General features: G+C 38.9%; 1 protein-coding gene across 1 annotated transcript in view; it reads right to left on the reverse strand.

Moving 5' to 3' along the window:
• Positions 1-7,731: 7,731 nt before the first annotated feature.
• LOC119407755 (lisH domain-containing protein ARMC9) overlaps positions 7,732-20,514 on the reverse strand; it is a 28,322-nt gene continuing 15,539 nt past the window's right edge. The window contains exons 18-24 of the mRNA XM_037674573.1: positions 20,291-20,343; positions 17,344-17,442; positions 16,588-16,703; positions 16,228-16,397; positions 14,133-14,238; positions 9,992-10,179; positions 7,732-7,979 (exon numbers count right to left, since the gene is read on the reverse strand). Coding sequence (XP_037530501.1) covers positions 7,957-7,979; positions 9,992-10,179; positions 14,133-14,238; positions 16,228-16,397; positions 16,588-16,703; positions 17,344-17,442; positions 20,291-20,343 — 755 coding nt within the window. The 3' untranslated portion in view covers positions 7,732-7,956. The remainder of the gene's footprint in view (positions 7,980-9,991; positions 10,180-14,132; positions 14,239-16,227; positions 16,398-16,587; positions 16,704-17,343; positions 17,443-20,290; positions 20,344-20,514) is intronic.

Genomic DNA, 20,514 nt, shown 5'->3' on the forward strand with positions numbered 1-20,514 from the left:
CCCTTTTATAGACTAACTAAACAATTTTGCTAACAACATGCTATTTTTTTCCCTGTTAATGGTTTTCTGGGCTATTTGGTCCTCTAAAATACCGAAACACTTTATTTTTTGCAAACTTTGGTGTTGTGAACCACTTTGACCATGGCTGCCTCAGAGGAGTCGACAGGGGAGAGGGCGGGCCCCAGAAACCATCTTATCAGCTGCAAACTGGTTGGTCCACTATGTGAATGTGCTGCTTGTGGGACTGAGTTTGTTGTGGCTCCTCGGACTGATGAAGTCCTTTGGATAAAGGAAGAAACGTCTCAGCAAAAAAAGAAACCAGATGACCTGAATGAACTTTGTTGGATTTTTTTTACCTGGATTACTGAACATGAATTTTGATGATACTTTATTTTTGGATAGTTTAGTTATATTTAGTCAAGACTCACACGGGGACTTTAGCTTTATGCACAAAACAATGAACTAGAAAATTCAACAAAAACAAAGGTCGGTGTCTTTTTCTTATTTTTTTTTTAAATTTGTAAGCTAAAATTCAGGTTTCACATTTGTCACTCAAACATCTGAGCAATACAATGCTCCCTTGCACTTTCAAGGATCTTGTCCCCACACAGAGACAAAAACAAAGGAGGATCCTGAAGGCTGTAATGTTCATTGCCCAGCTGTCATCACAATTATACGTAATCCTTGCTGTGACAGAAAGCAAATTCCTGCCTGTTTCATGGTACGGACAAAGAACAACAAACAGTATCTGCTTCAAAACAGGGATTTTCAGTCAGAGAACACAGCTGTGATTCCAAATCCCTCCTTCCTCTCCATTTCCTGAACCTAACCAGCCATCCTTCTCAGGCACATGTGCATCCTGTTGCCTGCTCACAGTGTTTTTCTCCATTTTGAGCAATCCCCCTCCTTCTCTCTCTGTAGAACCTGTCTCTGCATGCTCTGCAGAGGAGTGAGGTGGTGACGGACCTCGCAGCGCCTCGATTTCCCTCCAATAAGAAGACAGTTTGTCTCTGAAGGTCGAAATATAACAAAGCTTTGTTGCATTGTTTTAAACTGAAAAGATTAGTGCTGAGTTGACAACAGAAAAGCTGATCTAATCAAACATTTTTTTGTACTTCATCAATTGATCACCTAGTACACACAAAGAAGGCAGATTAAACATCGATTAGAAGAAAAGAAGCAGCAAATTAATCTAATCCAACCACTGATATACAAACTGTTTACAGTAAGAGGATCACATTTTATTTGCTTTTAATCAAGCAGGTTAAAATCGGTTTGGAGATTTAAGTTGTAAGGTTTTAATCACATCCATCTCAGCAGAAGCAAGTCTGTTCTCAGAGTCCAAAGACCAGAACCATTTTATAAAGCTGTTAATGGCTGAACTGGTTTCATGATTGAGAACATTTGGCTTCATGAGAAATGAGCAGGATTTAGAAACCAACTTTAAGGAACTGTTCTCAGCAGATATAATTGCATAATCTGACCAATCTTTTTTGTTTTTAAAAGAACATGCCTGCAGTGTTTGTCTGAGATAGCTTTCTCAAAAACATAAAACAAATATTCTGTTGTGTATTTAAACTTTAGGCGTGGTGAAAAACTGTGTTGGGAAGCGGAGGTGGAAAGAGTACTGAAAATTTGTACTCAAGTACTGCTACACTGCTTAAATTGTACTCAATTACAAGTAAAAGTGAATCCTTTCCACCTTTATTTATACATGTTACTCCCATTGAGCCTTGGGGACTCATTTACGAGAGAGACCTGATTTTAACAAAGAATGATGACAACAGTGGATAACAATTAATTTATCTCTGGGATTAATAAAGTATTTTTGAAAAGTGAGAAATGTCACCTGGCTGACTGAGATGGAAGGAACTGTTTTGCTTCCCCCACTTGTTTTAGTGATTGTAAACTCCTCAGTCACCATGAAGGAATTTAAAGCTTGGAAAAAAAAAAAAAGGAGCTTGAGGTAAGTTTTTCCCTACAGCCATCAACTGAGGATTATATTCCCATAAACATCCCCAAAAAAGTTGTGATTTGTTATGAAGGCCTCTTTGTAGTTAAACATATGTATCAACATATATTAACCCGATTTTATAAATGAATGACTGAATACATAATTAAATAAACGTATGAACCCATTTTTGACCTTGCTCATAAACATTTACAGAAATCGTTGGTTGGTTTGCTACATGACTGTTTTTGAGCGCTCTGATCGTCACGCCCACAAAGTCACAAACACTTTGAATAACTTCCTTGATGTTATCTTGAGAACTATTTTTGTTCCACATTTACTCAGCACACATCCAGGCAATTTCTGAAATAGAGGAAATTTCACATTCATTCATTTGCACTTGTACTGTCAGCTAGAAATTCAGTTTTTTTTTATCCGTGGATATGAATTGTATTTAATGTTTCCCTCTAAGTGCGAAATCTCCTCCTCTTTCTTCTGCTTCAGTGTATAAATCAATTTTTGATGGGTTAAGTATAGGAGCACCTTGTGAAAAACACCCTGTGGTGTCGTCCCCATAAGGAAAAAGGTACAGATGCTTTGTTAAACACATATCTGCTTAAACTTCACATCTCCATGTGCAACTTGAAGCTGTCAAAGATTTCTAGGAGCTCCAGCCTTCAGCGTGTCTAACAGTGAATGCTTTTTGTTTGTTTTGACATACTTTAGTTCTCCGTTGCAGAGTGAAGAGGGAAACTAGAAGTGCCTACGTACCAACCTACCCACCTTTGTTCATCCAGTGAGCTACCCACAGGTTTGTCTTGCTATCTTTACGTAAACTTTGCATACACTTCCATTATTTTTTCATTCATTTCTATCCCTGACCCTAACCCTAAACCTAACCCATCCTCAATCCACACCTTAGTCCAGGCCTATTCAACTAAATGTTTCATCCATTCAACTTTTATTTGAAATAAAAGTTCTCAGGGGGCCACAGTTACTGAAAGCCAAGAGCTCACAGGCTGGACATCCAGCAGTTATTGTCATTAATTAAGTTGTTTTATGTTTAAAATCTAGTTTTATTTAAAATGAACCCAATGGTGGGCCAAACTGATTTCATCTGTGGGCCTGATTTGGTCCCTGGGTCACCAGTTGAATAGTCCTGCCTTAGTCCTAAACCTAACCCCTAACCCACTGACGACACTTGAACTTTATAAGGACCGGGCTTTGGTCCTCACAAAGTAACATAAACAAGCCCACCCCCCCTCACCACACACACACACACATGTGCATGTGTGTAAACCGGCCACCCCTATCATTTGAGGAAATTATGCTTTCTAGTTTCTATATTGTTAACTAGATTAGAGTGGCTGAAGAGTAATCTATGCTGGACAGCTGCCACCACTGGGCACCCCTAGCTCCCCCATTGCGCCTGAGGTGGAAAAAAAATGCTCCCTCCACTCAGGATCTGTCACTCTGTGCTGCCTCGGATAAGCAAAATAAATAAACACATAAATAAATAAAATAACTTAAAAAACAAAACTACCCAGTACCTCTGTTCTTATACACAGTGTAACTATGCACTTCAACATCTAGCGTCAAAAACATTCAAGTTTATTTGCATTCCATGTTCAGTCCCAGTCCAGTAAAACACTAATCTTCAACACTACAAACATTCACTATTCAAATCACTCACTGACGGGGGAACATCGGCATATTGCTTGTTTTTCTTGTTTCAACAACCTTCAGCTGATATAACATTTTACAACATGCTAACCTTCAGCTTGGATTTGTTCTTATGCACACACAATAAAAAATGTAAGCGCTTTCAAGCTAAAGGTTAATGTCCAGTTTGTGAGGACATTCCTGAGAAGGTCAAAATCATAGAAAAGGTGAATTCCCCCCAAAAAAGCTGTAAACTTGAGCCTTCTTGACGATGGGCCACTTTGACCCAAGTAGAGTTCAACGCATTTACTGGAACAACATGGGCCTGAAAGGTAACACACGCGTTTACAGCAAAGTGCAGATGTCGGTGTTGACTTTGATCCATCTGTTTAAAGGGGCTCTGCACAAGAGGAAACAGGAGGTTTGAAAGACAAATGCCTTGTCTTTGTTGACGTCTCATTTTATCAGCAAAGCTTATGGCTGTCTACTGATAAACACAAAATGGGTGATTCCATGACACACGGGACTCTCCAGAACTTGAAATTAAGTTGTCCTTGTCTGTAAATTCCTTTCTTTTTAGTCTTTTATCAAAACTTTTGTTTTGAGAGAAAGCAGCCCCCCCACACCCCCTTTTTCTCTCTATCACTTCCAGCATAGTTTGAGCTCAGGGTTACAGTACCACCTGGCTGCATGTGCGTCAGTCTGTGTGGGCTGTTTCCTCACATTGTGCTGAGCCTCACAGGCTGCATCTATGAGGTTCACTGCTGAATCAGAGTCAGAGTCAGAGTCAGAGTCAGAGAGATCTTATTGTCATTTCAGCTACGTACAAGAACATATTGAAATGAAACAGTGTTCCCTAACCCTAACCATTTGTCAGGGGAACAGCATCTGAGACTACGACGTGATGTGCCAAATCTGCATATTTTTCATTAGATCAAGTTAACTCACACATTTCAAGGTGCTAATGTTTTGCAAGTTTAATTATTAGGTATTTGTGAATTAGGAGACCTGCAGTAGTAACTACATAGTTATACTGTATATCAATGTTTGGTCACGAGAGTCTGATGGTCCATTCCACATGTTTTATGGATTATGACCATGTTTCCTGGGATATTCTGTGAGGGGTGCTGTGGAAGTATGGGGTGCTGATGACTCTCAAGGGCTATCTGGTTCCTGTATAACCAAAGCAGGAGTTATGTCCATATTTTCTAAACAGTGAAACTTGTTCCCAAGAGGGTTGTACTGCACTCAGCACCTTGCCTCTGATCCCGTTTCCGATGTTCACAGCCAAGACCTTAAGGCACAGCTGTGAAGAGGAACGTGTCAGGTCTGTTACTTTGTGCAGATGATGTGGTTCTGTTGGGGCCAAGATCTTCAGCATAGACTGTGGAAGTTCACATGAAGCGGCTGGGATGAGAGTTAGCTCCTCTAAGTCTAAGGCCATGGTTCTCAACTGGAAAAAGTTAGAATGCTTCCTCTGGATCGGGGGAAAGTTTTGCTTCAAGCGAAGAAGTTCATGTATCTGAGTTCTGTTCAGAAGGAATGGAAGGATGGGGCAGGAGATTAATTCAACCTTTATTTATACAGGTTAGTCTCATTGAGTCAGGAGAACTCAATTACAAGAGAGACCTGTTTATTAATAAATCAATGCATTGGAGCCTTATTCTCAGAAAGGAGGACCTTGGTCCAGTCTATTGTGGCAAAACACTCAATTCACTGGTACGTCTATGTTGCAATCCTCAACTATGGTCAAGAGGTGTGGCACAATCACTGCACATTATAAAAACTAACCCTAACCACATATAATCATAAGGTGTGTCACAATAAGAACAAGAACTCAGATCCAAGCAGCTGAAATTAGATTCAGGTGGCTGAAGTCAACCTTAGAGATGATAAAGTGGGCAGCTTGAACTAAAGCCTTTGCCCATTTACACCCAAATGAGTCAGCTGAGGTGGTTTGGGGATCTGATTAATGATTCAAGGTTCTTTGTCATTCACATGGCATGTAGTAGATAAGGTGGAATGGAATTTTGTACAGGGTCCCAGTTACATCCAACAACAAGAATATAAATTGTAAAAGAAACAGTAATAAGGATCTAAGATGTAAACTAAGAAATATGCTAAACTAAGAATACAATAAAAAGAAACAATACGCCGAACAACCGCAGCACGAACGAGTCTGTGTGTGTAGATGAATACGAATAAATACAGCAGTCTTCACATGCCTCTTGCATGTGATTTTACGGGCACACCCCACTGAGAAAAGACTGAGTGAGATCCAGATCTCTGGGAGTCTCAACATATAAACCCCAATCTTGTGATAGATAGTAAGCAAATGCGCACTAGTGAATGACTCTGAAATGCAACTAGTATTACAATTTTTTTGCCCTGAAAGAAATTGTTTTATTGGAGGTAAGGTCAGTGATGATGTCATAGTGGAAAGATGTTACTTTTGCAATGAGGTCACAAGGTTAAGTAATATATTTCTGTAAGATAAATGCCAAATAAAAGCTCGAGTTAGACCTGCTGCACCTTCTTTTAGAATGTATATCACAAAACCTTCGTATATGTCATACTATAAAAGATCCTAAAAATATACTTCACAAGATCCTTACAAGTAACACATACCATGTCAAATGAAACAGAATCAATGAAAGCGGCTGGGGAGGGGGGTGTTGGAAAGAAAGACACAGTGGAGGAGAAAACAGAGGAAGTATCAGATAACATGTGACAGGCCTCTAAACATTACTGGAATTGTAAAAAAAAAAAATATTGATGGCATGAAAGTCAACTTTAAGTCTCTTTCAAGGGCAGTCGGAGTTATAAAAACCTATAAACGAAGATTGTGTTTGCAAGTTATGTTTTTTTCTTTTTTGTGTCCAATATGCCAAATAAAGGCTGGTAATAGGGAAGTCTGACATTGTCATCATTGTATGTTTCTATACAATGGCAAAATTAGTTCTCTGCATTTAACCCATCACACGTGAGATACACCCAGGTGGAGCAGTGGGCAGCTATGTAGGCACCCGGGGAGCAATTATGGATTGGGTGTCTTGCTCAAAGACACCACAACATGTGGGAATGGCTGGGAGTCGAACTGCAACTTTATGGTCCCAGGTCGGCTGCCCTAACTCTACCCCATCTCGGCCCCTCTCCTGAGATCAACTGAGGTTTAACATGAAGCCAAATACATTTAAAAATTCTTTAGTTGCAACTAAAGCAGACCGGTCAGGCTGCAAAGACCAGTGAACAGGTGGTTTGACATAATTTTATTTAAAACCACTAAAACTGATCTCAAAATTCATGACAATAAAGTGGCAGTTTCAATAAATACACATTACCACAGCAATAAACAGTGCAAATGTACAACGCAAGAAACAATGAATTTAGGATATTTACAAAAATTAAAGTAATTTTGTCATTGATGTTCTCAGTAATCACTACTGATATAATTTAAAAACAAATATTAATCAGACAAGTCACACTTGGATATGTACATTTCCTGGAGTGTCAGTCAAAAAAAAAAAAAAAAAAAAGTCTTCTCAACTTTTAAGTAAAATGTTTTTTTGTCTTATTTTAAGCACAGCTGGTGTAATAATTTATTCACGTAGATAAATATTTCATGCTAGAGTTTAAAAATCTTTTAGTTCATTAAGAAATTCATTGGATTATTGATTTGCAGAAATGTGGTGAGCTATAACTGTATTTTATATTTATCTTACAATTGTCATAAAAAGTGCAAAAGGTTTTCAAAACACATAAAGTATTTGTAGTATTCCTTAAAAAAAAAATCTAATTCTCTCCATTACATTCATTTAAACCCTGATAGAGGTCAGGTCTGAACACATAGATAGTTCTGGAAATTTCTATTTCCACAGAAAAGAAAACGACAAGTGAGAAACCAGTGAGCCAGGATGAAAGTCCTACACATTTTAGTCTCAAACAGCTTCAGAGCAGAGTGTTAAATCCAAGTTAGAACACAACTTGGATCTAATTACACAGTATTTTTGTCACTGTGCTCCAAGTACTATTTCGAGGAAAACAAAAAAGAACTAGAAACTCAAGGGCTTCAGGGTTCACAGGGTTGAATGGCTGGTGATTGTGATTATTGTCTGCCTTTGTATTATATTACCAAATGAGTGTGTGCTGAAGTCAAAACGGGGAAAAATGCAGAGCCACAATCTGAACATTGTTCCACCCACTCCTCTTCTTCTTGCTGCTGCAGCTGATCCTTAACCGTCTCTGCTGGCCTGACCCTGATCACAACCCAGGGGGGGATGAGGTTACAGGAAGTCTGACGCTCCTGGGGAGATAGTGCTTCCCCCATGGTGACAGCTCCCTCTTCACCTTCTCTTGGGCTGCTTGGCTGAAGATGGAGAGAGAAGAGGAAAGGATGAAGAAGGGAACAACGAGGCAGATGGAACATCTAACCCATCAAATTCACTGCAAAACGCCAAACCCTGAATCTGCAACATTTCGAAACGTTTATGTGCTGAACAGAAAAAAAAGGAGTGTGGCACTGCATGCATTTAGGCTTCCATTACCTATGGAAGAGTGACAAAAATAATCTGATTTCGTTGTTCTGGTTATCTCTAAGAAAACGAGCCTTAAGGAATACTCATGCACTTCCTCTGCCTTTTCTATTTGCATTGCAACATAATGGTGACCTGTCATCACACCCAGTCCGTTTGCACGGCCTGTCTTGACAAGGATAATGCTGCGTTTTCCGTACAAAAACAGAGGCTGTCCTCTGTGTTTGCACTGAACGAGTGGGTGGCCCAGTCAGCAACACAAACACCTCATCTATCTCTCCTTCGGCAAAGTGCGCACCTCCGTCTATCACAACTAATGTGTATATACCAAAGGTGGGCCTAAAGGAACTCCTCAGTGTGTGGTTTGGTGTTACCTCCTGCAGAGTCCATCTAGCAGTAAAGATTACACACACATGTTTAGCTTGACTGACATTTAAGTAAATATAAGATGAAAGGATAGAAGATAATAGAATAGATAATAGAGCAGGATTGTGTCATTCACCCTTTATTTATACAGATAAATCACACTGAGCCTCGAAGAGTCATTTACAAGTGAGACGTGTGTCTGCTCACTGCACTTCAAGCTCTGATCCCAGTAAGAAGGATCATAAGGCGATCTATGGCAGACACTTTCCAGATCTCAAAAGTACAACACACTCACATGAGGATGTGGTGGCTACGAGTGACCATTAGGCACTTTTACAAGCTTTATGGTAAGAGTTACTCAGCAGACGAGCCGGATGTAATCACTCATGAAATGCAGTTAAGATGCATGAGAGCATGGCGAGATTGCTATCGCAAAGCTAAGAGCACCAGACCTTTCCTGCGGTGACTCAAGTTCCTTGTGTGAGACATGACAGTGAAAGCTAATAATGACAGTTGGGTTGGACAGACTACTGACTTTGTTCGTTCAACAAAAACTTAACACAATTTGCCTTTTTGATTTATTTTAAATTGAATAAAATAAAATAAAAGACAATGAGAAGTTGTTGCTGTGTTCTTCTTGGCTTGCTTTATGAATTAACAAGTATATATGTCTGATACAGTATTTGAAATAACGTCTTTTTATGCTTAATATCTTTTAAATCCCAAACTGATTTGGGACGTTAAAATAAATAAAATTATCTGCTTTCTAGGATAACCCTTTGACAAATGAACTCGGAACTCCTCACGTTCATAAAAGTCCAGTTTCACAAAGAAGTCCCATCAGAGACCATCCTTGTTCTTGAAACTACACAACATTTGTTTAATGTATACTGTCTGAAAAGTTAAAGATAAATATAAAGGCAAGACTGAAATATGCTGCTTATGAAATCCGATCAGCATGTGTGAGCAAATTAGCCTAAACGTTGCGTTTTGTAACCCGACTCCTAAGTATTGTTGCTGACACCTGAACCAACAAAACACTATGTAGAAACTTTCAAACATGATCCCAGATTTTTTTTTTTACAGACTTTCAGTTAAAATCGTGTAACTCAAGATGGGAGAAACTGCAACATGAGGAAAGTGAAACAAAGTTTGTGAGTAAATTTCACCCGTGTTTTGTTTGCCTTTTTAAAAGTCAGGGTGTGTGATACAATAAGGTCAAAATATGCTCTAAATAAAAAAAAATGGGTCAAAGATTTACGTACAGGCACAGCAAAGCTAGGTCTATTAAAACTGCTTCAATCACAGCTCATTGCCTTCTTCTAATTCAACGTGTTCCTCAAAGGTGCTGAACCTTTAAATTATAGCTGCTTCTCTTCCAAAGTTGTTGGCAGAATAAATAAAATAACCCACTGAAGCCAAACTTTGCCAGCACTGACTGGTGGCAGGTGTTAACTACCCACCATTAACAGATGCTTACCTCCACTTCCCATTCCTCCTGTGGAGCGGGCAGAGCCGGGCCGACTGCTCTGCTGTGGCTCCGACTGTGAAAACTGGGGAGCCAGGACGAGGCCCCGATCGTGGTGAGAGCTGTTCTGTCTGTCTGTGGTGTCAGGCGTGTGGGGAATCTTGGGTCTGCTTGCAAATGCGGCGATGTAATCACTATCGCTGATGTTAGAAAACAAACAAACAAAAACAAAAGAAATGCTTAGTTTTAGTTCAACAACTCGTCATCTTTTTTTTTTTTTGTTTACTTGCATTTTCAAGAACACAATAAAAAAATTTGGATTCAAGTTAAAGTTCAGTCAGGTCATCTGGATGGTTTATTTTTTCTTTTGATGAGACGTTTCGTTCTTCATCTAAAGGACTTCATCAGCACATCATCACTTAATGAGCATAGACTTTGATGCTTTGAACCACTTTGGCTATGGCTGCTTCAGAGGAGTCGACGGGGAAGAAGGCAGGCCCCAGAAACCATCTTATCACCAGCAAACTAGTTGTTTCACCAAGGGAGAGTGCTGCTTGTGGGACTAATAAGTTTACTGTGGCTCCTCGGACTGATGAAGTCCTTTGGATGAAGGATGAAATGTCTCAACAACAACAAAAAAGAAGGGAAACAAACAAACAAACAAAAATAACATCCAGATGACATGACTGAATTTTGTTGGATTTTTATACCTGGATTATTGAGCATGAACTTTGAAGGATTCAAGTTAATTAAAACATTCCTTACGTCTGATGTCCAAGGTAAGAACAATGCATTGCCAAAAAAACTAAACAAAAGCAACAACTGGTCTTTATTGACTGTCTTTTAATTACCATACCATACCACTTTATTTATAAAGCACTTAAAACAGCTACAAGGCCAACCAAAGTGCTGTACAGACAAAACAACAGGTAACACACAAAGCAAAATACAAAAAGGTAAAATAATTGTGTTTCAGTACAACTGTTCTTATTTGCTTCTTGCATTTTTGACTTATTATAGTACAGATGTGGCTAGATCTAGTTTCACAAGGGGATTAAAATAAATGATGTCTGCCTTTGTCCTTGACACGTTAGTTTTCATTTCAGTCGATATACAGTACAGGTCTATAGACTATTCACTTCAATTCAATTCAAAAACACTTTATTAATCCCAAAGGGAAATTAAGTGTTGTCGTAGCTCATCATCTTGGTTTCATTTAAGAGTTGTTATAGATGCTTATAGTTGTGGGAAGGAAAGATCTCCTGCAGCAAATCCGAAGAATCTGGCCACAGATACCAATCTGTCCACCCGGATTCAGCTTGCTCTCAGATCTGGCGGGACTCTTGGTCCTCCTGGGCAGCAGGACTGCTCGAAAGCTCCTCGTCACCATGGACGGACAGCTGAAGGTGCCGGGGGATGATCCTGGTCCTCCCATTGTCATGAGATGAGTTTCCCACCAGCTCCAGGTTCTTGGCGGTCAGGTACTCGAGCACTGCCTCCAGATTGACGGGAATTCATCCACGGCGTCTCCTTTTCAACTCACTTGGGATTTGGGGCTATAGCTGAGGGATTTGAGCTGTTGAGATGTTAATCAGCCGCTCCTGGTTGTTAAAAAATATCTTGTTGCTATGGTTACGCATCATAACAAATGCCCAAAAGTAGTTCAATTGATGACCTGGTTGACTTGGGAATTGAGAAAATGAGGCAAAACCTACATATATTCAAGCGGATTACTACATATTTATGTAAACCTAATTATTCATCTATAGTTTTGTAAATATCATTTCTCCTCAATGAAGCAGCTGCACTTTATTGAGCCCCTGAAACCACAGAAATAGCAATCTGTAAAAATGTCTGAGAAACAGTATCACAATGAAGGAACAGCTCTTCAGCATCCAATTACAGGGCACCGAGCTTATCTCCACTAATGTCCTTATCAGACAGAAGCCAAATGACCTACATCCTGTGCAGTAATCGAACACCATATCTAAAAGGATGGATTTCATTTGTGTTTCTGTTCAGGAGACTCACGCTGGCTCCAAACCTGCAATTATATCTGCTACAACTGAGTGTGACAAATTGTGATTGTATCTGTGTGTGCGCTTATTAGGAGGCACAATATTTGCACACTTGTACAGCATCACAACATTGGCCTAGATGTTGTATAAATTGTCTTCAGGTTCTCATTCTTACACAAAAAGTACATACCGTAAACAGCTTGTGGAAGAAGAGAATAAAAACAAGGCAAGTCAGTGCAAGTCATTTGTTTTAACAAGTATTTTACTCCACAAAAAAGCTTAAAAATGCACCTGCTAATCTGGAATTTGCCAATCTGTTGTGTTGCTAAGGTTCCATTCTTCCCAATTTAAATAACTTTTTTCTCCAAATACAAGACTTGTCATTCAGACAAAAACAAATTAGACTGTTCAGTTTAGTCTCAGCCAGGTTGTATTGTGGGGGTGTTTTACGTTCCTGGTGGATAGATGGAGGGTTTCCTGGGACTCATTACTCTTGGCGGGGATTTTGGAGTCAAGTTTCTCTGGGGTTTAAAAGAGGGAATGAACACAGGAGGTACGACTGAAAAGATTTTTGTTTTTGTGGCTGCTGCTCCTTTAAATGCATGTCACAATCTCACACGCCAGCTTGGCAGTGCTGACTCATCCACCAGCATCCGACACTCTTCCCAATTGTCTCCTCGGACACACGTCACCAAATTATTATTATGTTCATGTCTGTAGCTTTACTTTAATCAAAAAGTTATGCTAAACCTTTTGAATTTTGTGATTTGAGTGGCACCTTGCGTTCTTAAATCTGTCAAAGTAAAGCTAGAGTTTGAAAACTGTCAATTACCACGCACGTTCGATCAGTCTTACTCAACAAGATCCCACTGGGGAAAAAAAAGAGCTATTTTCAGACTTGAGTTCACACCTTCAGAACATTTAGTTCTAAAAGAAAAAACAATTATTATGCTGCAGGCCCATTAAGCTGCGTCAAAACTCTCAGGTTACTCTTTAGAATGGATAAGTGAAAAAGAGAATATAATTCAGCCAACCTGAATGAACGGCATTAAGGAGAGTTTGTTGGCTGTGAGGTTTCTATTGATTTCACCACCTGTGTGGATATGGGTTTAACTTTATTAACTCCATCATATTAAATGGTGGCTCCTGTTGACAACCCTAAAGAAAAAAAAAAAATTTTTCTTAAAAAATTAGTGTTGATTTTTTTCTGAAATACCATTATGGTCTCAATGACTAGATTCAGTAAATGTAGGTATAAAGTTATAGTTTCAGGTTTTTGATATCACAAGATCAAGCATGTAACATTCATAATCTATAAACTATTGTGGTTTGGTCATTCGTTTTCTGTGTTCCACGGATACAGTGACACAACACCCTAAATAAAAAACGTGGGCTCAAAAAAAAAAAAAAAAAAAATCATAATAATTTTAAAATCTACTAATGTTTTGCAACACCAAAATATATTAAAAATGCACATTCTGTATGTTTCCATTAGTGAATCAATGCAGATTTGAGCTTTTTGCATCAAAAAAGATTAGTAGAAAAAGAAAACTTTGACAGAAGACAAATATCCATCGTTTTATTAAAATACAAAACTCTGTCTGAGGGGATGGTTGTCACATGTAACTTGCATGAAGAAAGATTAAAACTGTTGTTTCAAACAGTTTGCTCAGATGCACGAGGCAGACTTGTCATGTGAATGTGGTTTACTTGAGGGATTAAAGGTCTTTTTTTTCATCTGGCACCCTCACTACACTATAAAGAGTAAATTGGTTAAACACAACAAAAGCTGAAGAAAGACATTACATGGGAGCACTGTCATCTAATTTATAATTTGTTATAAGTTGTAAAAACTTTACTTAAGTGCTCTTTCAGAAACAAAACCACACTATGTATATTTTTAGAAATTATTAGCTTTTATGCACAAAATTTGCCGAAAAACATGTCTATAAACTGCAACAGGCAAAACAAATATATAGTTATATGAGCATAAAAGTGCTCTAGATCTGAATCTACACACTTGTGTACTCACAAAAGCACACGTATAACAACAACAATGGCCAGTTGTTATAATAAAATAGCCAACAGATTTACAATACACGTGTGTGTTCGAGCACTTTTGAGAGTCACTTTACCTGATGGAATGCCCATTGTGTTCCTCCTGGGAACGTTCTTTTCTGGCTCTATCGTCATACGACCCGTCCAACTCCGAATCGTGGAAAAACCGTCCACATTCCGAGTCTGGATGTATAACAGACGGTGAAATAAGAAGCAAGTTTCATCATACTATGTGTAGAATAAAACAATAAAACTTCCATCTGCCCTTTCATTTAAAGATGAAACATGAGTACAACAAAAGTTTGTTAGGGTTAAACAGAGCAGAACTGTTAAACACAGACAAACAAGCTGACGCTGTGCTGACGTCTTTATTGAAAGCAAATATAGTCTGTAAGCCAGTTGGCATTCATTTTGTGGATACATTTATTCCTTAAAGAGTTTTGAGGAAATTGCTGAAGCTTCCTTGTCTGGCAGTGCCTCGTGTTTCCTTTGGACAGGGGCATCGCTTCAAATACATAATAACAGGCATCAGATATAGAGAACAGGTGGAAGGGAAATTTAACAATGTCACAAACATGCCATGATTTTCACTAAACAAAGTGTACAAGAGATTTTCTCACAAAATTGTTGCCTCGAAACCCCAACTATTGATAAAAGTCAGAAAATGAATGCACGGGCAGTGCACAAAGAGGAAGAGTATTCTGGCAACAAATATATGATGTACAACCTTCCCTCTCTATCCCCCTCTTACAATGCTGTGATTGCTAGTATCACTCAGCCCCCTGTGAATAGTAAACAGCCATCAGTGTGCTAATGATCTATCGTTAGGCTGATGGTCCTTCTTGATCATGTGATCAGCTGGTTTTGGTTGTCAGCAGCAAACTGGTTGATCTACTCTGAGATGGTGCTATTTATAAGACTGAGCTGAATACAGTACCTCAGACTGAGGAAGTCTTTTGGATGAAAGACGAAACGTTTCTACAATTTTTTTTTGTTTTGTTGGTTTTTTTGAATGTCCAGAAAACCAAATTGAACTTTTTTTTAGATTTTTCTACCTGGATTATTGAGCATGAATCAGGATATTTGATGTACAACATTCATAGAGATGCACCGATCCAAGATTAGTATCGGTACAGATATCCATCCATCCATTATCTTTACCCGCTTATTCCATTTTGGGTCACGGGGGTCGCTCATGCCCATGTCCAGCAATCACTGTGTGAGGGGCGGGGTACACCCTGGACGGGTCGCAAGTCCATCACAGGGACACAGAGACAAACGAGATAAACAACCATTCACTCTCTCACTCACACCTAGGGACAATTTAGAGTTACCAATCAGCCTAACATGCATGTTTTTGGTCTGTGGGAGGAAACCGGAGTACCCGGAGAAAACCCACGCATGCACGGAGAGAACATGCAAACTCCACCCAGAAAGGCCTCTGGACCGGGGTTTGAACCAAGGACCTGCTCGCTGAGAGGCAGCAGCTCTACCAGTTGCGCCACCGTGCTGCCCATCGGTACAGATATTGAAAACAAAAATCATGATCGGATATCGGTAGAGATGCACCAATCCGACATTGGTATCGGCATCTGTAACGGTATTGAAAAATTCTTGATCGGGTATCGAGACAATGTGACCGATTCATAAGGACAGGAGCTGATTGCTGTTTATTTTAAATAGCTGCCAACCAAGCTAGGAAGCTATTTTTTCCCCTCTTATTTCAGCTCCTTTATTATTTATTTTACATTATTTTTAGAATTCCTGAACTATTTGAAAAGTTTGTTCGTTTATTTTTTCATGTTTGACCAAAGCGGTCAACCTGTTTTTGTCAGTTTCAGTATATTTATTATTATTTATGTTACATTTGATGTTATACTCATAATTGCACTGACTGATCAAATTAAAGTTGTGTTGTTTTTACATTGTAATTCAGTACATTTATGTCTGCGTTTAAAAAACAAATGTTTTAAGTTAATTCAGCACAGTTTTTCTGTATCATATCGGTATCGGATCGCTATCGACAGGCACTAAACCTCAGATATCGTATCGGAAGTGAAAAAAAGTGGATCGGTGCATCCCTATCAAAGATGCATGTTTATCTCTTTATAGTAATGCAATGACATTATTCAGCCATTAGTAAGCCATATTAGGTTCAGATAAAATACATACCAAGGCTGTGGTGCAGAGAATCAACAGTGCTGGGGCGGCTGCCGGAGCGTGTAGGAGGTCGTGAGTTGTATCGAGATGGAATTAGACTTCCCTCCTCACTCTTCTGTTGGCTCAGAAGGTAATCCCTGTTTCGGCTGCTCTCATGACCCTGACTGCTGACTCGATTATCACTACGGTTAACACAAGCACAAACATCAAAATCAAAGTTATAGCAAAATGTCAATAAGGATCTTCATGTTGACCATTAGCATACCCTTTAGAGCCTAAAAACCAGAGTATCAAGAAATAATATAACAAAAAAAACCTGGTTTGAACCTATGTGAATTTGATTTCATAACATTGTCTGTGTATTTAACTTACCCTGTGCTCGTGTTTCGGTGAGAACTAGGGGTGACAGGCCGCTGTAAGGGCTCGTCAATATTTGGCTGCGACAGAGGGGTTGACTTCCTTTTCACTTTTGGCATGTTGGTCATAATCTACCACAAATGGATGAGCAAAACATGCCATTTTAATTTCTGAATCCGTGTAAATTTAAAACTAAAATTGACAAAATAATACGCACAACCCACCCAATCTCAGATTACACAATTCCTGGGCAGAGTAGAGAACACATTAATAATATTATGTCCCAGTGGTTCCAATAGTGTTGCAGCTACAAAGTAATTAAATTGTTAATTAACAGTTTAATTTTAATTAATAGACTAATTAGTCCTGACTGTTAGTTATTCCTGTTGTTAATTAACCCAATATGAAAAAAGCAACCAGATGATCAGATTGTTAATGAAGACAGATATCTGTGCTCATAGATACTGTTTTTTTATTTTATTTTATCTGTGCTACAGGCAGAACATAGAGATAACATTGGACTTTGATTTAAGTGCCTGTTTCACAAAATTATGATATTTGGATGTCCAATTTATGCCTAAAGGACAATGAGAAATGTGTTTAAGTCAATTTAAAATGTTCAAAATATTCACCATGATGGTATTTAGAAGCAGGTGGCTCAAAAGGTCCCTGGAGCATGCAAACATTCACACGGCAGTGAAAGTTTCATGGTGTCTAGTGTTGTTGTACTCCTTTGCTTTGTGTATATGCATAAATATGTTGTGCTCTTACACCAAGATATTCAGTGGTGAGCAGAGTCTCCCCAGATAGTTCCCTCTGCTGCGGTAGAAGAACTTCCTCTTTATCAAGGTCCATTTCCATTAAATCTTCCTGTCACACAAAGACAACGAACCAGCGGAAATTACACAATTTTGTCGTTAAAACAAGAGTTAATGTAACTGACAGTGTCACCTGTGCAACTTTGAACAGAATATTTTAACACTGGCACTGCAGTTACTTCAGTCGTGTTCGCAGTCAAAAAGTGAAGTTAAAACCTGATATAGGTCTGAAAATGTATAAAATGAAACCACCGTGTCGGTACTTTTTGGGGCTCACTTTCAGAAAGGCGTGATTTATGTACACAATCATGGTAAAAAATAAATAAACAAAAAGTTTACTTTTTACTATGATTGTTAATGACAAACTTCATGTACCAGGATTATTTCCTAGTCCTTACCAGGTTGTCAAAAAAAATAATAAAATCCTCATATAAACAATAACAACAACAAAAACAACAACAGCAGCAGCAATGCAGCTTCTTATCATTTTGCACTTCATGCCAATACAATTAGAAAAAAAAAGACAGAACAATTATGTCTAGTTTGTAAGGGGTGCCAAGAGAAAGCCTTGTTTCTCTAAAAGAAACATCACAGCATGGCCTAACTTTACAAAATGACTAAACAAATCATAAAAGACATAGTACCATGTCCTTTTGACAAAAAAAGAACAAAGTGAAACATTTAAGCAAAAAAAAATGCTGTGATTTAAATAAATATGTGCTGGTACATAAATTGTGAACTGAAAGGGGATTATTTTTCATGACTGTATGAATGCAGTCGTGAAAAATAAATAATCCCCTTTCAGTTCATAATCTATGTACTATCACAGAGAACTTTGTATTTTACCTTAAATATACATTCAGGGTGTTTTGAAATAATAAATCATGCATCTCCTGTTTCTCAAAATAGAACAAATACATCTCATGATTGATATCTTCTGTAACTGGTCCATGTTCAATTAAACTAGAACAGGAGTACATAAGACAACAGCCCAGTCATTGAAGAACACGGAGCACAATTCCTCTCTGACCCATTTTCATGTCTTTTTTATCACATGAAGTGCTATAAAACTAGAGTGAACTTTTTGTCATACACACTTCCTCCGCAGGCCGTGTGAAGCATCCTGTGTGACATGTGTGTCTGTTTATTATAATAGACAAATTCAAATACCATTTTTGAAGACATCTTTTATTTCATCTGTTTCTATTTTGAGACAGTTTAGAAGAGGAAAATCCACCAGCACCAGCACATATTAAAAAAAATAATAAAATCACAGCGTTTTATTTGCTTAAATGTTTCACTATGTTTTTTTTTTTTTTGTCAAAAGTACATTCAGTAAAACCAGCCACTAGGGAACACAAGCCAGTGTATTTCTTGTGCTGGTCCCAAGCCCAGGTAAATACCCTGATGCACCCCTCCCACTGCCCACACACACTCATGATAGACTATGACACATTTGTATATGGATGCAGGTAGAGAGGACATGGAGGTAGCTGGAGTGAGGAAAGAGGATGCAGAGGACAGAGTGAGATGGAGGAGGATGACTCGCTATGGTGACCCCCGAAGAAGGAAAAGCAGAAAGAAGAATTATGAATTCAGTTCTAGTGACTTCAATGCCTATGTAGGCAATGATGGAGTTACTGTATCTGGAAAGGGGTGACTGGCATCAACAGCCTCCCTGATCTGAATCCGAATGATGTTTGCTTATTGGACTTCTGTGCTAGGCATGAGTAGTCCATAAAAAACACCATGTTTGAGCATAGGGTGGTCAATAAATGTACTTGGTACCAGCCACCTTAGGCCAAAGGTCAATGATCGATTTTGTAATTTGGTCATCGGACCTGCGGCCCTATGTCTTGGACACTTGGGTGGAGAGGGACAGAGCTGCCAACTGATCAACATATGGTGGTGAGTTGGAGCCAGTGGCGTGGGAGTCTGCTGGTCAGACCTGGCAAACCCAAACACAGAGTGAGGGTGAACTGGGAACGTCTGGTGGAGTCTTCGGTTCATGCAGCTTTCAACTCACACCTCCAAAAGAGTTTTTCACACGTCCTGGGGGAGGTCGGGGACATAGAATCCGACTAGGCCATGTTCAGGACTTCTTCTGCAGATGCAGCTTCCTGGAGATGTGGCTGGAAGGTCACTGGTGCTTATTAGGGAGAAAACCAAAAGATCCCAGAACAAGCTGGAAAGTGTCACTGGGAAGAGAAAAGGCTGGGTTTCTCTCTTGGACCTGTTGTTTCTGCGACCCAGCATCAGATAAGTGATAAAAGATGGATGGGTGGATGATTCAATTCATCATTATGGGTATGTAAATGCTGTGATGGACTTGCGACCTGTCCAGGTTGTACCCCGCCCCTCGCACAGTGATTGCCGGACATGGGCACTGGTGACCCCCGTGACCCAAAATGGAAGAAGCGGGTAAAAGATAATGGATGGATGGATGGGTATGTAAATGGATATAAAATAAACACTATATGAACACAGATTGCAAAAGCAAGTGAACAAAGGCACTCATTAAATATTTTTCATCAAGCTTTGAAATTAAGAGCTCAAACATACTGTCCACATATCATGCATACTCACAGTAACACACCCATTGTTACTTTTTTATCCTATCATGATATGTCACTTTCTCACAATGTGCAAAGTTTCAAGCTCAGGAGATTCTGATAAACACATGCAACTCATACAGGTGAGAAACACCCAATATCTGTGTCATGTCTGATGGCCATCTACTATACATAATAGAAAAAAATTGTTATTCCTCTCTTTTTGTTTTTCAATTTTAAACATTTTCTCTTTCATTTTGTAATATATTTGTATGGTTTTAATGATTAAGGAGGTCAATAGGTAACATGATGGCATATGTATGTCTCACAAGCTTTCAGGAGGCTTACGTCATTATCATCCTCTTCTTCTTCATCGTCTGACTCTGGTCCCTCCTCCTCACCTGGATAAAAAACGTTGATAAATATGTCACTTATTTTACATGGGAGTACAATTCTAAATACATTTATTATAACGTACAATAAGCAAAGTGGTATTTCAAAGTGTCCGAAAAACAACACACAGTATTAACATGCAATAAAAACACCAATAAGCTCAATCTTAACATTCATGC

The sequence above is a fragment of the Nematolebias whitei genome, chromosome 3, assembly GCF_014905685.2.
Source record: "Nematolebias whitei isolate Nwh7 chromosome 3, NemWhi1, whole genome shotgun sequence".
Lineage (NCBI taxonomy): Eukaryota > Metazoa > Chordata > Actinopteri > Cyprinodontiformes > Rivulidae > Nematolebias > Nematolebias whitei.